This window comes from Arvicanthis niloticus, chromosome 4, assembly GCF_011762505.2.
Source record: "Arvicanthis niloticus isolate mArvNil1 chromosome 4, mArvNil1.pat.X, whole genome shotgun sequence".
NCBI lineage: Eukaryota > Metazoa > Chordata > Mammalia > Rodentia > Muridae > Arvicanthis > Arvicanthis niloticus.
Window position 1 is genome coordinate 128081431 of NC_047661.1, and position 13789 is coordinate 128095219.

Consider the following 13789-nt stretch of genomic DNA (forward strand, 5'->3'; position numbering starts at 1 on the left):
TTGTTTACATTTTGAGTTACTTAAGGTGAGAGGGTAATTGAACCCAGCTCTTCCTTCTTGACTGACAGTACATGTACTTGGGTAAATGGGTGTAAAAGATTGCCAAAGATTCTTAAAAACATGAATAAGAACATTATCAAGGGTTTAAATTGAATTTCATGCCCTGAAGTCCACAGTGTGATTTGGTTAATATTTTTCAAATGTTAAAAAGTACCATTTTTCAATCTGCTGATTGTCTGTATGTGTATGTGAGTATAGGCTCACATGTACCCACAGTGTATGTGTGGAAGTCAAAGGATAACTGGTCTGAGTCCTGGTTCTCTCTGGTTGGTAAGACGCTACTGCTGTAGACAGCACATAACATTGAGCCAGAGAACATGGAGGTGTAAAGCTGCTACTCACATGGATGCTTCATCCTTACTGGTTTCCTTTCATAGTTCTGGAAGTTTCTGTATGTGCTGGTGAAGGAGAAACGTAATCATCATTCTTACCAGCTGTGAACTGTGCAAGCTACCATAACAGCTGTCCTGGCAAGACACGCCTACTGGTGAGCACTGTGGGCGAACCAATTACTTTCTGACTTCATTTGAGGCTTGTCCCACAAGATGAACTCATCTTTGGTACCATTATTGGGACAAATTACCTCTTGCTAGATAGGTCATGGACCCCAGGGGGGAACCTGCCATCTGCTAATGAACATAGTATTAAACTAACTTGTAATACCTTAGTGTTACACCCATAGATTGATATACCTCTTTTTTTGTTTTGTTTGGTTGGTTTTGAGACAGGGATTCTTTTTGGCTGTCCTGTAACTCACTCTGTAGACCAGGCAGGCCTTGAATTCAGAGTTCTGCTCCTGAGTCCTGGGATTAAAGGGTGTATCACCACTGCCAGGCTGATTAATACATCTCTTAATCCTCATCAGAGAAGCTTGCGTTTTTAGCATGCCCACACTGTTAAAGGGATAGAGAGTAAGAGAGCAGAGTACTCAGCCTCCACTCGGGGTCTGTACCATACCCTCCTCCCAAGGCTCTGGGATCTTGTGGATGAGACAGTGGTGGATGATCAAAAGGAAACCCCTGGAGACCACAGAGCAGTGGCGATGACATCATGCACAGAACCCAGCACAGAGAGGGAGGTGAGCATGAAGTCCACTCCAGCCAAAGAGCTATTGTAGCTGATGGTTGCTCGTGGAGGCTGAGTCGGGTTTGTTTGCTCTTTTGAGTGTGGTCCCAGGTTACGTTAACCGTGCTCTAGTGGAAGGCCACACATCCAAGAATATATAGGCAGCACAAACTGCATTTGATTGGTATTAAAATAAAAGACACAAATTTTGGTGGGTAGGAAAGGAGGGTGGATTTGGGAAGAGTTGAAGAAGGGAGGAAATCTGGTCACAGATATATGAAATTCTCAAAGAACTATTAAGCCAGGGATGGTGGAACACATTTTTTTAATCCCAGCACTTGGAAGGCAAAGGCAGGTTGATCTTGATGAGTTTGAGAGGCCAGTCTGATCTATATAATGAGTTCCAGGACAGCCAAAGCTACCTGGTGAGACCCTGTCTCAAAAAACAGACAAGAACAAGCCTGGAGTAGTGGGGCATCTTTATTTCCAGCATTTGGGAGGCAGAGACCAGAGGGTGTTTTATGAGTTCAGGCCAGTCTGGTCTATGAAGTGAATTCTAGGATAGCCAAACTACACAGTGAAACTTTGCCTCAAATCAATCAATCAACCAATCAGTCAGTCAATGAAGATTTATTTATTACACCTGCTTCAAGTGCATCTGAACATATTTTGCAGGGAGAGTATGTATATTCCTTGTTTTATCTTTTGGTTTAACCATTTTAGCTTGTTAAAATTTTGTAATTAAGTTTTGGGTTACCTTTCCTGTAGGTTTTGCCTGATTTGAAAAGCATTGAGAAAGAGAAAAAAAAAAAAAAAAAAAAAAAAAACAAAAAAAAACAACTGAAAGAAAATGACAACTTTTCGAAATCATTGTCCACATTTGGATTCAGTTGGTGAAATAACAAAAGAGGATTTGATACAGAAGTCTCATGTAAGTTATAGAGTGTCATCCCTTAGATTGCCATACTTACTTTCCTTTTAAATACACATTTAAGTAAATTAGTAGAATACTCTGTGTCACATTCAAAAATATATGTCGTTACAGTGAATTGTATATGTCTGATTGCACTGACACAGCAAATCTCTTGTGTTTACTTTCCTAGGGCGCTTGTCAGGACTGTAAAGTCAGAGGACCAAACCTGTGGGCGTGCCTGGAGGTATGTTTGTGTGTGTGTTCCTGAAAGTTTGCACTTGGAAATTTATACATATTAATAACATTTTTTTATATATAAAATAATTTTATATGAGTATACTTTTAAAACAAAACTAATAAAAAGTGAAAGTTCAAACTTTGGATGGATTTTAATTGAAGTATGTTTTTAGAGCTTTTAGTAAACCACTAGGTATGTCTATGCTTACTTTTATTGGAGGTGAGATAACATTTAGTTTTGAAATACTTAATTTATATTTAATAATTAAATATTATTTAGTGCTGTTTGTAAATAATGTGTTTGTGATAAAATACTTTCATCTTACATACTTATAGAACAGGTGTTCCTATGTTGGCTGCGGGGAGTCGCAAGTGGATCACAGCACCATACACTCACAGGTATGGACAGACTTACTGGATACATGGCATTGGCTGGTGCTGGGACTAGATCCAGGGCCATACTTAAGCCATGCGTGCACTGTATCACTGAGAACCTGAAGGAAAAGAGAATCAGTATGACATTCATTCAAGTTGTGACTGGAGCTTGTGAGGTGTTTGTGATCTGGTCTAGCTGTGTAGCCTGGCCTAGAATCTGGGGTCCTCCTCCCTGTGTCTTTCATGTGTTACCTTACAGATGGGTGGTGCCACACCAAGCTAGAATCTTTGCCTTTTAGAAAATATATAAGATAAAACTTTGCTTATTCTCAGTGAAAGGTAGGGAGGGAACTGCTAAGAAAATCTGTATTAATACATGGTTATAATTGAGTATTGATAAAGGCAGTCCGCATACATGTGTTTGGAGGTTGTAGGTGTAGTATCAGATTATGAAGGTTGAAGTTAGTGTAGATGCTTAAGATTTTTGATTGTTTTTAAATTTTAATTTAAATTTTTTTTGTTGTTTTTGAATTTGTGTGTGAGAGGCATGTGTGTACCACAGCACGCCCATGTGGAGATCAGAGGACAATTTGGGGGAGTTGGTTCTATCCTCGCACTGTGGGTCGTAGGTTTGAACTCAGGTTGTCAAACTTGAACCAAGTGCCTTTTTCCTGCTGAGTCATCTTGCTGGTCCACTTTGGCTGCTTGGCTGACTTACTGTATTCCACCTCAACCCTATCCTGGCTGTTTGTATCACTCTGACAAGTGCTGGTCTCCATTGCTCCACCTGTATGGGGCTTCCCATGCACGTCTGACTGAATCTTGAAAAGTATTTAATGTAGACCTTCCATTCTAAATGGTGTATTTCTCTAATGAATGGTATTTTAAGGTACTACTCTCAGCCAAGTTTCCTATGAGAATTAAGCCCAAATCTTGGAAGCCCTAAGGCAGCATTGTACACAGTTACTTCCCGGTACATCTGAAGTGGTACTTTCTATGGCCATCCTTCAAAAAACTAAGAAACTAGCCAGCCATAGCTTGTGTGTTCTGTAGGGCTCAGCCCTCGTGCAGAAGGCTATCAATCTGAGAGCTTATTTTTTTACTGTTGCTTGAGTTGTATTTTGCTTCAATTTAAATAATGTATGTTCTTTTGCAGTTCTGTTTTCCTAGAGTTAAATATCCTGAAAAAAAAAAAATCTCCTATGGTGCAGTCTGGGTTTGGATTTTCTATATAGTAGAGGCTGATCTTGAACACATGATCCTTGGGCCTGCTAGGATTACAGGAACAGCACTGTCCTAGTTTCCTGACTGTTGTCTTGTTTTCTTGTTTGCTAACTGCAGAGCTGAGGATCCTTACACTGCTGTAGTTATCGTTGTCCTGTGAATGAGGGGGAACAGACACTGGGATAACTTGTAGACTAGGTTAGGTGTTGTAACTAGAATTTTTGATGTGTTCATGTGTGTGCTCCACAGTAGCTCCTCTGAGTAAATTATTGCTTGTCAAAGGCTGCAGTTTCTTATGAGGTCCTCTGGAGAAATGTTTGCAAGACTGTCTAATGGCAGCTTCCTTTTCCTCCTGTGAAACTCTAGGAGACAAAGCATTATCTAACTGTGAACCTCACCACTCTTCGAGTATGGTGTTACGCTTGCAGCAAAGAAGTATTTTTGGATAGAAAATTAGGAACGCCTCCTTCATTACCTCATGTAAGACAGCCTCAACAAACACAAGAAAACAGTGTCCAGGTAATACCATTTAGGTTATAAATGTTCAGGAAGTAATTTCAGATTTGTCATGTCGTTGGAATTTACGAGTACCTTACCTTATGTGTACTTTAGAAAGCTTATCTAAATGCTCAAATGCAGCACTTGAGTCTTGCCTTGTTCTTGCATAGCACAGAATGAATGGGAGGCGAGTGTGGGGTTGAAAGTGGAAAACACCTGTGCCTTGTCAAAGCTCTTTAAGGAAAGGTTGGAAGGGACATGCCACACCAGGTACAGAGATTTTCCTTAATAACCCTTACCTTCTGGGTGAAACATTATCTACCTGTACTGAGTGCCAATGTTCAGTTCCTTAAAAAAGAGAGAGAGAGAGATTGTAAAAATCAGCTTACAACACAGTAGGTTTCCGTAGGCTTTGTTAATACTCTTTCTGTAAATCTAAGTCTAGATAGAGGACAGGTGGCAAGACTTCCATGGCCTTTGAACCCAGCCCCTTTCTCGTTCTCTCTCCTCAGCACCCTGTTTACTTTGAGAATCACTAGACATCCTAAAACTTAGCATCCGTGTTAGCCTAGCCCTTTGGATCAGGAGACTTAAATATGTTTGCAAAGATGGCCGATTCCCATTTACAGAAGCCTTTGTTGTGTGTGCATGTGTAAACAGTAACGCATGTAGAGCAGCAGGGGAGTCTGTGGGTGAGCTTCTCTGTGACACCTTTGTTGCTATAGAAGTTAGAGACTGTAAAAGACAAGGCATGTCACTAATTTAGATAAAGTCAGTTCTTCAGCTTAAATGCAGGGTTGTTTTTTTTTTTTTTTTTTGGAAAGTGTTTTGGGGACTGGAAAGGTGACTAAGGTTAAGAGTCCATACTGCTCTTGCAGAGGACCTGAGTTTGGTCCCCAGTACCTATACTGGGTGAGTGATTCAACACTCCCTATGGCTCCCGTCCGGGACCTGCTGCCTTGGCCTTCTGCAGCTGTGCACACCTGTACTCTCCCATAGATCCACACAGCCAACATTAAAGCCTGTTTTCTATAAAACAGAAATGTATATTTTGTAATAATTGCTAATGGCGTAAATTCTTTATGCCATTATTTCTATCTTTACTGTTGTTACATTTTAGTTTTTAATTTTTAAAATTTTGTGAGTGTGGGTATGTACATGTGTAAGTGCAGGTACCTTGGGAATCCAGGAGAGGCATCAGACCCATGTAAGCTGGGGCAGGGCAGCAGTTTATCTGGTGTGAGGGCTGGAATAGAATTGGGGTCCTCTCATGCTCTTAGTTCTAAGCCAGCTTTCTAGCCCCGCTGTTACAGTTGTTTTCTGAGCAGAGTTTCATGTAGCTCAGGCTGCCCTCTAACTTTTTACCAGCCAGGACTGGCCTTGAGCTGATCATTTTACCTGTGCTTCCTAAGTGCTGGGATTACAAATATGTGCCACTATGCTGGCCAGTTTCTGTTGTTACGGCAATATCTTTCAGTAGTTATGTGGTGTAAATGTTATGTAAGTTAAAATTAAAGTATGTTTTGATAGTATAAGGATTTATACAAGTTTTTTTATTTATTTTTTATTATTAAGGATTTTAAAATACCCAGTAATACAGCATTAAAAACCCCTCTGGTTGCTGTATTTGAAGATCTGGACATCGAAGTGGAAGAGGAGGATGAGCTGAAGGCCAGAGGTAAAGCCCTTCTGTCAGCACTCCTTTGTGTGGTACTGTCCATCTCACTAGGAAGCTGCATGGTGAGAAGTTCAAAATGCAAAACTTTATTAGTAGAGATTAGAGACAATAATTATGACCAGAACTGAGGATTTTGACCTTGTGAACAAGTGTTTGCAGGTAATGCAAACTTGATTTGTCTGGTGTCAGTTTGTCACAACTGGACTCCGCTTTGTCTTTTGGGAGCCTTTAGCTGTTGACCTATTTTTGAGTTCTTACCTGCCAGTGAAGGGTCACTAGGGTGATGTGAAGTTGCTACCTTGGCAAACTGAGTGCTTGTGACCTGGCACTCAGGAAGCTGAGGTCAGAGGTTAGCTTATACTGCTCTTATTTTACCCTTATCTACAAAAAGAAAAAGAAAAAAACAAGAAATGAAAAGAAAAAAGGAAGACAAGAATTTTCAAGGGGGCAGCATCATTTGGAAAAAGAATCAGGCGGTTCCAGGGGTCCTCTTGCCCTGTTCACTCAAAACTTTCAACTCCTACATTGGGAGACAGTGTATCAGGATTTCTCATGTTTTTTAAGGCTCACAGTATTTAATGTAAACACTGAATGTTTTGCTGGTTCTTGGAACATAGGACTTGTGTGTATGTTAGACAGGCGCCCTTCTAGTGAGCTACATCATTAGCCCAAGGTTTCTTAAATTTATTTTTAGATTATTCTGTTGTTCCTTTGAAACAGGATTTCTCTATCACATACTCAGAGCTGTCCTGGAACTTGCTATGTAGACCAGATTGATCGTAAACTCACAGAGATCTACTTGCCTCTGCTTCCCGAGTGCTGGGATTAAAAGTGTGCACCACTACGCCTGGCTTATAATTCCAATTTTAAAATATTTGTCATTGTTTCTTTTTTGTTGTATTGGGAGTTGATGTCAGTTTCTGTTTTCTCTCTTAATGAGAAAAATAGAGTACCAACTGACAGATGAGGTAAATGCAGCCTGTGTGGCTCCACACCCAGCACAGACTTCAGGCTGACTTCCCATTGGGCTTTGGGCGGAATGAGAAGTGTAATTTTTTAAAAAAGATTTATTTATTTTATTTATGTGAGTACTACTGTAGCTGTCTTCAGATACACCAAAAGAGAGGGCATCTGATCCTATTACAGATGGCTGTGAGCCACCATGTAGTTGCTGGGAATTGAACTCAGGACTTCTGGAAGAGCAGTCAGTGCTCTTAACCACTTAGCCAACTCTCCAGCCCGAGAATTGTAATCTTAAATCAGATTATTTAAAATATATTCTTAAACTGGTAGTGTCTCATTTAATCCACTACTCAGGAGGCACAGCCAGGCAGATCTCTATGAGCTCAAGGTGAGCTGGTCTACAGAGTGAATTCCAGGACAGTCAGTGGTACATAATGAGACCCTGGTCTTTGTGCCCCACCCCCTATGTGTTCTTTATTACATAACAGTAGAAGTTCAGATTTTTTAGGTTAAGTTAACAAATCCTTGAATTTATCTAAAGCTTAAGAATTTGGAGAGTGAGAGATTTCCAACAGTGTGGCCTCTGAGTTGTTGAGGCTGCTGCCCTGTGTCTCCATGTTTCTGTATTTTTAATGTTCTTGTACTGGGTATGTGTGAATGTGTGTGCGTCTGCCCACTAGGCATTGAATTCAGGGCTCTGTGCACAGTATACATATGTTCTGCTAGTGAACTATCAGCCCATTTCTATAACTTTTGAAATTGTTCTTAATAAATACCAAAAAAAATTGAGTCATTCATGTTTTATTGAATGGTAACTTAATATTTCTTTTTCACAGGCCTGACAGGTTTGAAAAATATTGGAAATACTTGTTATATGAATGCAGCTCTGCAGGCTCTTTCTAACTGGTAAGTAGTGAAAGCAACACAGGTTTTCTTTTCTCTCCTCCCTCTTTTCCTCCCTCCCTCCCTCCCTCCCTCCCTCCCTCCCTATTTCTCTCTCTCTCTGGCTGTCCTTGAATTTGCTTTGAGAACCATATTGGTTTCGAACTCGAGATCCAACAGCCTTTGCCTCCCAAGTACTGGAACTAAACATGTACCCCACCACACTCAAGTCTACTATAGGTTTAGCTTAGATAGCTTGTTGCTATAGTCGATGACTAACTCCCAGAGCAGAGAGGCAAGAACCTGGGTGAAGACATCTGTTGTCCCAGTGGGATTGCTGTGTCTGCATCTAAGTTTGTTATTTTGTTTTTCTCTTGACAGTGTCTTATTTTCACTCAGGCTGTACTGGAACTATGTAGCTGAGGATGGCCTTGAAAATCTGATCCTTATGCTACCTCATTTCAAATACTGGGACCACAAGCATCTGTAACCTGCCCAGTTAATGCCTGCAGTTTCTAAGACTAAGGGTCCTGGCTTAGGCTTCTAGTAGTATGTCCTTGGGCAAAGTATTTGTTTCTGGGTTTGCAGTGCTGGGCCTCAAACTTAGGCCCTTAAGCACACTGCTCTACTGAACAGTATTTATGGACAGAAAACAACATAAATTTATCAAATTCTAAGATCATTTTTAGGTGAGAAATTATATGAAGGTATATTTCTACTGGTAGAATTCCTTGAATAGAGCTTTTATTATGTCCCCCCCCCCCCATTTGCAGCATATAAATAGGGTGGTTATTACCTTGTCAGAGCATGACTTGAGTTTGTAAGCAGCTTTGGAAAGAGTGTGACACTGAGAACCTGGAAGAAAGTCTGTGTGGCAGACAGCGATTGTGGAGTAACTAGATAGGGCCACGGCAGTCCACATTAAAACTGAGGTCTCAGGTGTGGCAAGAGACCACTGAAGTCCTTTTATAGCAGGGGAGTGAAATAATCTGTCTTGCAACCCTGGTTGCCATGTGGACAGTGGGTTGTAGGAAAAAGTGTAATTTGGAAAAACAGAAGATGTGTAATAATCTAAGAAATAATAGTGCCTTGCACAATCTTGGTGTGGATGAATTTGGAGAGAGATTTTTTTTTTTTTAATAATAGATGGTTGCTAGGATATGGTTACTGGGAAAGGGAGGAGGTTTGAAGTTTAATAATAGAGTGTTGTAGTAATTATTTAATAAGGCTGCTGTTAGAGCTGACTGTCTAAGCTGCAGCAGCTCTGCTGAGCTCAGCTGCCATGTTGTGTGGCCAGAGGCCACGTGTGCGCTGCAGCTAGAAACGGCCAGCTAGACACTCCAGCCTTGCCACCCATAGGATGCCAGCGTGGGAGATGGCTCTGCCAATCTTCCACGCTGTCTCTGCAAGGCTGGGCAGTGTCCGAACCATCCTGCCAACCACACGGGCTCGGTACAGATGAGACTCTAATGCTTGGATTATCCAAAGGCTTATATATTTAGTAATGATCAATAACAAGATGCCCTTACAATCAGAGGTGTAACCCAATACCCAACCTAGATATACCAACCACCTTTGACTGCTACAGACAAGCGAACATCAGCCTCCATGTCTCCTCTCTCGTTCTCCGTCCCTCTCTCCTCCTAGCTCCTCCTCTTCCTCCCTCCTTCTTCCTCTTCCTGTCTTTACTGCTCGCACCTTAGCTCCTCCTACAATAGAGTCATATGATGAAGGAACTATTTGGAAGGGCAGCAGGGTCTCTTAATTGCTGAGTCTTATTGTCTTATTGTTTCTGTCTTTTTTGCATGCATACATAATGCTGGTAATAAGAATGTAGAAGATTACTGGAAGATCAGGGTCACTTGAAAGTAAAATTTTGAGTGTGTTAGATTCATTTGCTAAGAAATCAGTAGATACAAGGTGGCTGACGGCTATCATGAATGTGGCCATCACTGGTATATTTGTAGAATTTAAGATGACCCAAGAAAGAGTGTATTTAGAAGGGAAGTCTGAGAACCAGAGTCCTGGGGTGCCTCTGAACAGAGAGAATATAAGGGGGGAAACGGGCTGCATGAGAACAGAAGCAGTGCAGTGACTAAGATTTGTTAGGAGTTCTGTACTCAGTGTACGCAGGAAGAGGCTGACAGGGCAGAGTGGTCAGGAGCTGAGGCAGCCTCCGCTGCATAGCAGCCCCTCCTCCCCTCCCGCCCTTTCTTTCTCTCTTCACCCCATTAGTCCTTTTCTGCCTTTTTCTATACCTCCTTCCTTCCTTGTTTACTTCTTGTAGCCCAGGCTAGCCTTGAACTCAGGGTGTTTCTCCTGGCCCTGTCTGCTAAGTGCTGAAATTACAGGTATGTGCCACCCTGCACAATTGCAAGACTCTTCATTAACAAAACAACAACAACAACAACAACAACAGCAACTTTAGAAAGAGATTGAGTCAAGCTTCAAGCCTCTTATCCCAGCACTCAGAAAGAGAAATAGGGGACTCTGATTTGGCGAGTCCAAAAATGATTTGTTAAACTTACTAGTGATATAAAGGTGACTGTCAGACCATAAAGGGGCAAAGACCTAATGGAGAGGTTAACGTGTGCTGTCAATCATTGTACAATTAGAAAGTAGTGAGAATTCAGCTTTGATTCCACTCTGACATTGCTCTCTTTTTTAAATTAGCCCACCTTTGACACAGTTCTTTCTTGATTGTGGAGGACTGGCTAGAACAGATAAGAAACCAGCAATTTGTAAAAGTTATCTCAAACTAATGACAGAATTGTGGCACAAGAGCAGGTATGTACTTAATGTAATTATGTTTAAAAATCAGTATTATAAGTATGGAAAGAAAGCACTGTTTGGAGGGTTGAAAAAATGTGGAAAGGAGATGTGAGTTAGGTCACTGAAGTGCAGTGCAGATGAGGGAGCAGAGGTCATTGTCAGTGTCAGCTGGTTACAGGGAGCCTCTGTCCCGAGCTGCAGCAGAGCCTTCCCAGACCAGGAGAGTAGGCCTAGCCAGCGGCCTGGGCCCCGTGTCTTAGCATACTGGTCATTATTTGCATACTAGGTTATTTGCTTTATGAAGTTTATGCTTTATTTGTTTTATGAAGTTTTTGCATTATTTGTTTATGAAGTTGCATTTTTGAAAAATATCATGTAGCATGAGAGTAATAAAATTTTTTAAAAAGTTAAAACTACAAAAATATCTGTTTAAAACTTTCTTTTTTAGGCCAGGATCTGTTGTGCCTGCTAATCTGTTCCAAGGAATTAAAACTGTAAATCCAACTTTTCGAGGTTATTCTCAGCAGGTTAGTTACTCCTATAAAAAAAATCTTTAAAATTTATTTATTCATATGAGTGTTTATGTATGTGTACCATGTGCCTAGGGCCTATTGAGGTCAGAAGAAGGCATCAGATTTCCTAGAACTGGAGTTACCAGTGTCTGAGCCATACCATATAGGTGCTGGAATCGGAACCTGACCATGTGTAATAACAAGTGCTCTTAATGCTGGGCTGTCTATCCAGTCACCACTGTAATCATCTTTAATAATTAGAAAATGTTATTATACTTTTTTATTTCCCAGTTTTCCTTTGTGATCATTGCACCTTTGTGTCTTTGGTGTTTGGATTTTTGAGACAGGGTGTCTTGTAGCCCTGGCTGGTCTTGACCTTTCTATGTGGCTGAAGATACCCTTAAGTCCTGATCCCCCTTCCTCTGCCTCTCATGTGCTGGGTCTACAGAGGTGCCCCCTCCACCCCTGACTGTTTTTGCATTTCTTTGGATCCAGTGAGTGAAGCAGTGTTTGTTGGATGTCAAGCAAGTGTTCTCCCACTGCACAGAACCGTCTGACCTCTGTGTGCTTTCTCACTGTCATGGCGCAGCTACAGTTATTTAGTTTTCTGTAGCACCTTGAGAATTTATAGCTGGTCCTCACACTTTTCTGTTTTCTCAAACCATTACTTATTTCCTAGTAGCTTTTTCCATATAAACTTCTGGATCTCCAGACATAATTTAGAGCTGTAGGTTGGACCTCAGAAATTTGTATTTTTAATTTTTTTTGTTTAACATTATTTGTGTGTCTGAGGAGTGGCAGTATCCACATATCACGCTGCATGTGTACAGGCCAGAGAGACCTCTGTGAAGTGGGCTGTCTCTCCACATCAGGCTCATGAGATTGAACTCAGGTGGTCAGGCTTGCATGGTAATCACATTTACTGAGCCATCTTTGCAGCTCAGGAATTTATATTAAATTAATATATTATTACCAAATAAGTTCTTGTGGGTCTATTGACAGTTGTTTTTTGTGATACAGTCCTTAGACAGGGAATGCTTTAACTTAAACCCAATTTCCCTAGTAACTTATTTTAGGGCATATTTACAAATTCTGATTATCACATGAGGATAATCCTTATTTTCTGTTGTATCCAGTTTCATTACAAAGCACGGTGTTTGTTTGCTTTTGGAACATATTGTTGTAGCTCTGCTGCAGTGTGGGCTGTAGGCCTGTTTAGTGTGTACTATACGTCATGCGTTCCTCCCTCTTAGGTCCCTGCAAGCCTCGGCTTAGACTGCTAATGTGGTTGTGTTGATGTGCTAGGATGCCCAGGAGTTCCTTCGCTGTTTAATGGATCTGCTTCATGAAGAGTTAAAGGAGCAGGTCATGGAAATAGAGGAAGAGCCTCAAACACTGACTTCTGAGGAGACGGTGGAAGACGAGAAGAGCCAGTCAGATGTGGATTTTCAGTCGTGTGAGTCCTGTAGCAGCAGTGAGAAGGCAGAGAATGAGAGTGGCTGCAAAGGCTGTCCTGAGGACAGCAGTGAGACCACAATGCTCATTCAGGACGACGACGACCTTGAGATGGCCAAGGACTGGCAGAAGGAGAAGATGTGCAACAAGATCAACAAAGCAAACGCTGACGTAGAGCTGGATAAAGACAGAGACACGGTGTGTGAAACAGTTGACCTAAACAGCCAGGAGACCGTCAAAGTGCAGATACACGGCCGAGCCTCAGGTGACAACTAATAAACAGACTGTGCTATGCGAGTGTGTGCTGTGTGCAAACAGTGGGCACTTAAGTGTCACTTTTGGAACAATTTATCGTCTATTTATTTATTTGTTTATTTACTTACTAGGCAGGATCTCAGTGTATGCCCCTGGCTGGCCTGGAACGTACTATGTAGAACAGGCTATCCTCAAACACATCTGCCTGCCTCTGCCTCTGCCTCTTGAATGCTGGGATTAAAAAGGTATATGCTACTATACCTGGCTTTGGGATTTTTAAATTAACAAACTTGCAGTTTAATACTGTCTGCTTGAAATGTTAAGTGAAAACCATAAAATTATGAAACTAAAAGGAAGATAATTTTGTGGATCATTTACTTAGGAATTCACTTTTTTAAAAATTTTTTTATTTTGGTATGGAAGAGCTTATCAGGATTCCTTTATGGTTACACAGTAGTCTAGAAAATTAGTCTCTTTGGAATTTTCCATTTTATTTCAAGCAATTTCTGTTGAGATCCTGAGAAAAAGAAACACAATCCATGATTTTTTTTATCATGCATGTTATTACATTCCAGTGGTTTGCAGTGTAGACATAGCTAATGTGTACATGAACTTTGTTAAGGTACATTATATCGGACAGTATTCCTTTTGAGAAGGGAAATACCCAAATGAAAGACATGAGTTGGATTGTTTTACATATCATATTTATTTCTCTAGGAGTTAACTTACCTTGATGTACTACTGACTACGCTAAATTCAGTAAAATTAGATGATTAGAAAGTCAGATCGTGTGACTCTGTGTCCAAGAAATGACAGGAAGTTCATCTTTGGGACTATTGAAGAGAAGACTGGCAGTTGAAGTGTCTGAGTGTATTGCAGTTCTGCCGTGAACAGTATTCC

The 13789-nt window shown here is 40.9% G+C and overlaps 1 protein-coding gene across 3 annotated transcripts in view; it reads left to right on the top strand.

Annotated features, from left to right (window-relative positions):
• The window catches only part of Usp33 (ubiquitin specific peptidase 33), a 48506-nt gene that overhangs the window by 11128 nt on the left and 23589 nt on the right, over nucleotides 1–13789 (top strand). For 2 of the 3 annotated variants that reach the window (XM_034499716.2, XM_034499717.2), the window contains exons 2-11: nucleotides 438–547; nucleotides 1894–2056; nucleotides 2229–2282; nucleotides 2612–2674; nucleotides 4241–4393; nucleotides 5948–6050; nucleotides 7850–7919; nucleotides 10569–10682; nucleotides 11116–11194; nucleotides 12485–12899. In XM_034499716.2, coding sequence (XP_034355607.1) covers nucleotides 1976–2056; nucleotides 2229–2282; nucleotides 2612–2674; nucleotides 4241–4393; nucleotides 5948–6050; nucleotides 7850–7919; nucleotides 10569–10682; nucleotides 11116–11194; nucleotides 12485–12899 — 1132 coding nt within the window. In that variant the 5' untranslated portion in view covers nucleotides 438–547; nucleotides 1894–1975. The remainder of the gene's footprint in view (nucleotides 1–437; nucleotides 548–1893; nucleotides 2057–2228; nucleotides 2283–2611; nucleotides 2675–4240; nucleotides 4394–5947; nucleotides 6051–7849; nucleotides 7920–10568; nucleotides 10683–11115; nucleotides 11195–12484; nucleotides 12900–13789) is intronic. The other variant, XM_076933420.1, reaches the window with a different exon arrangement.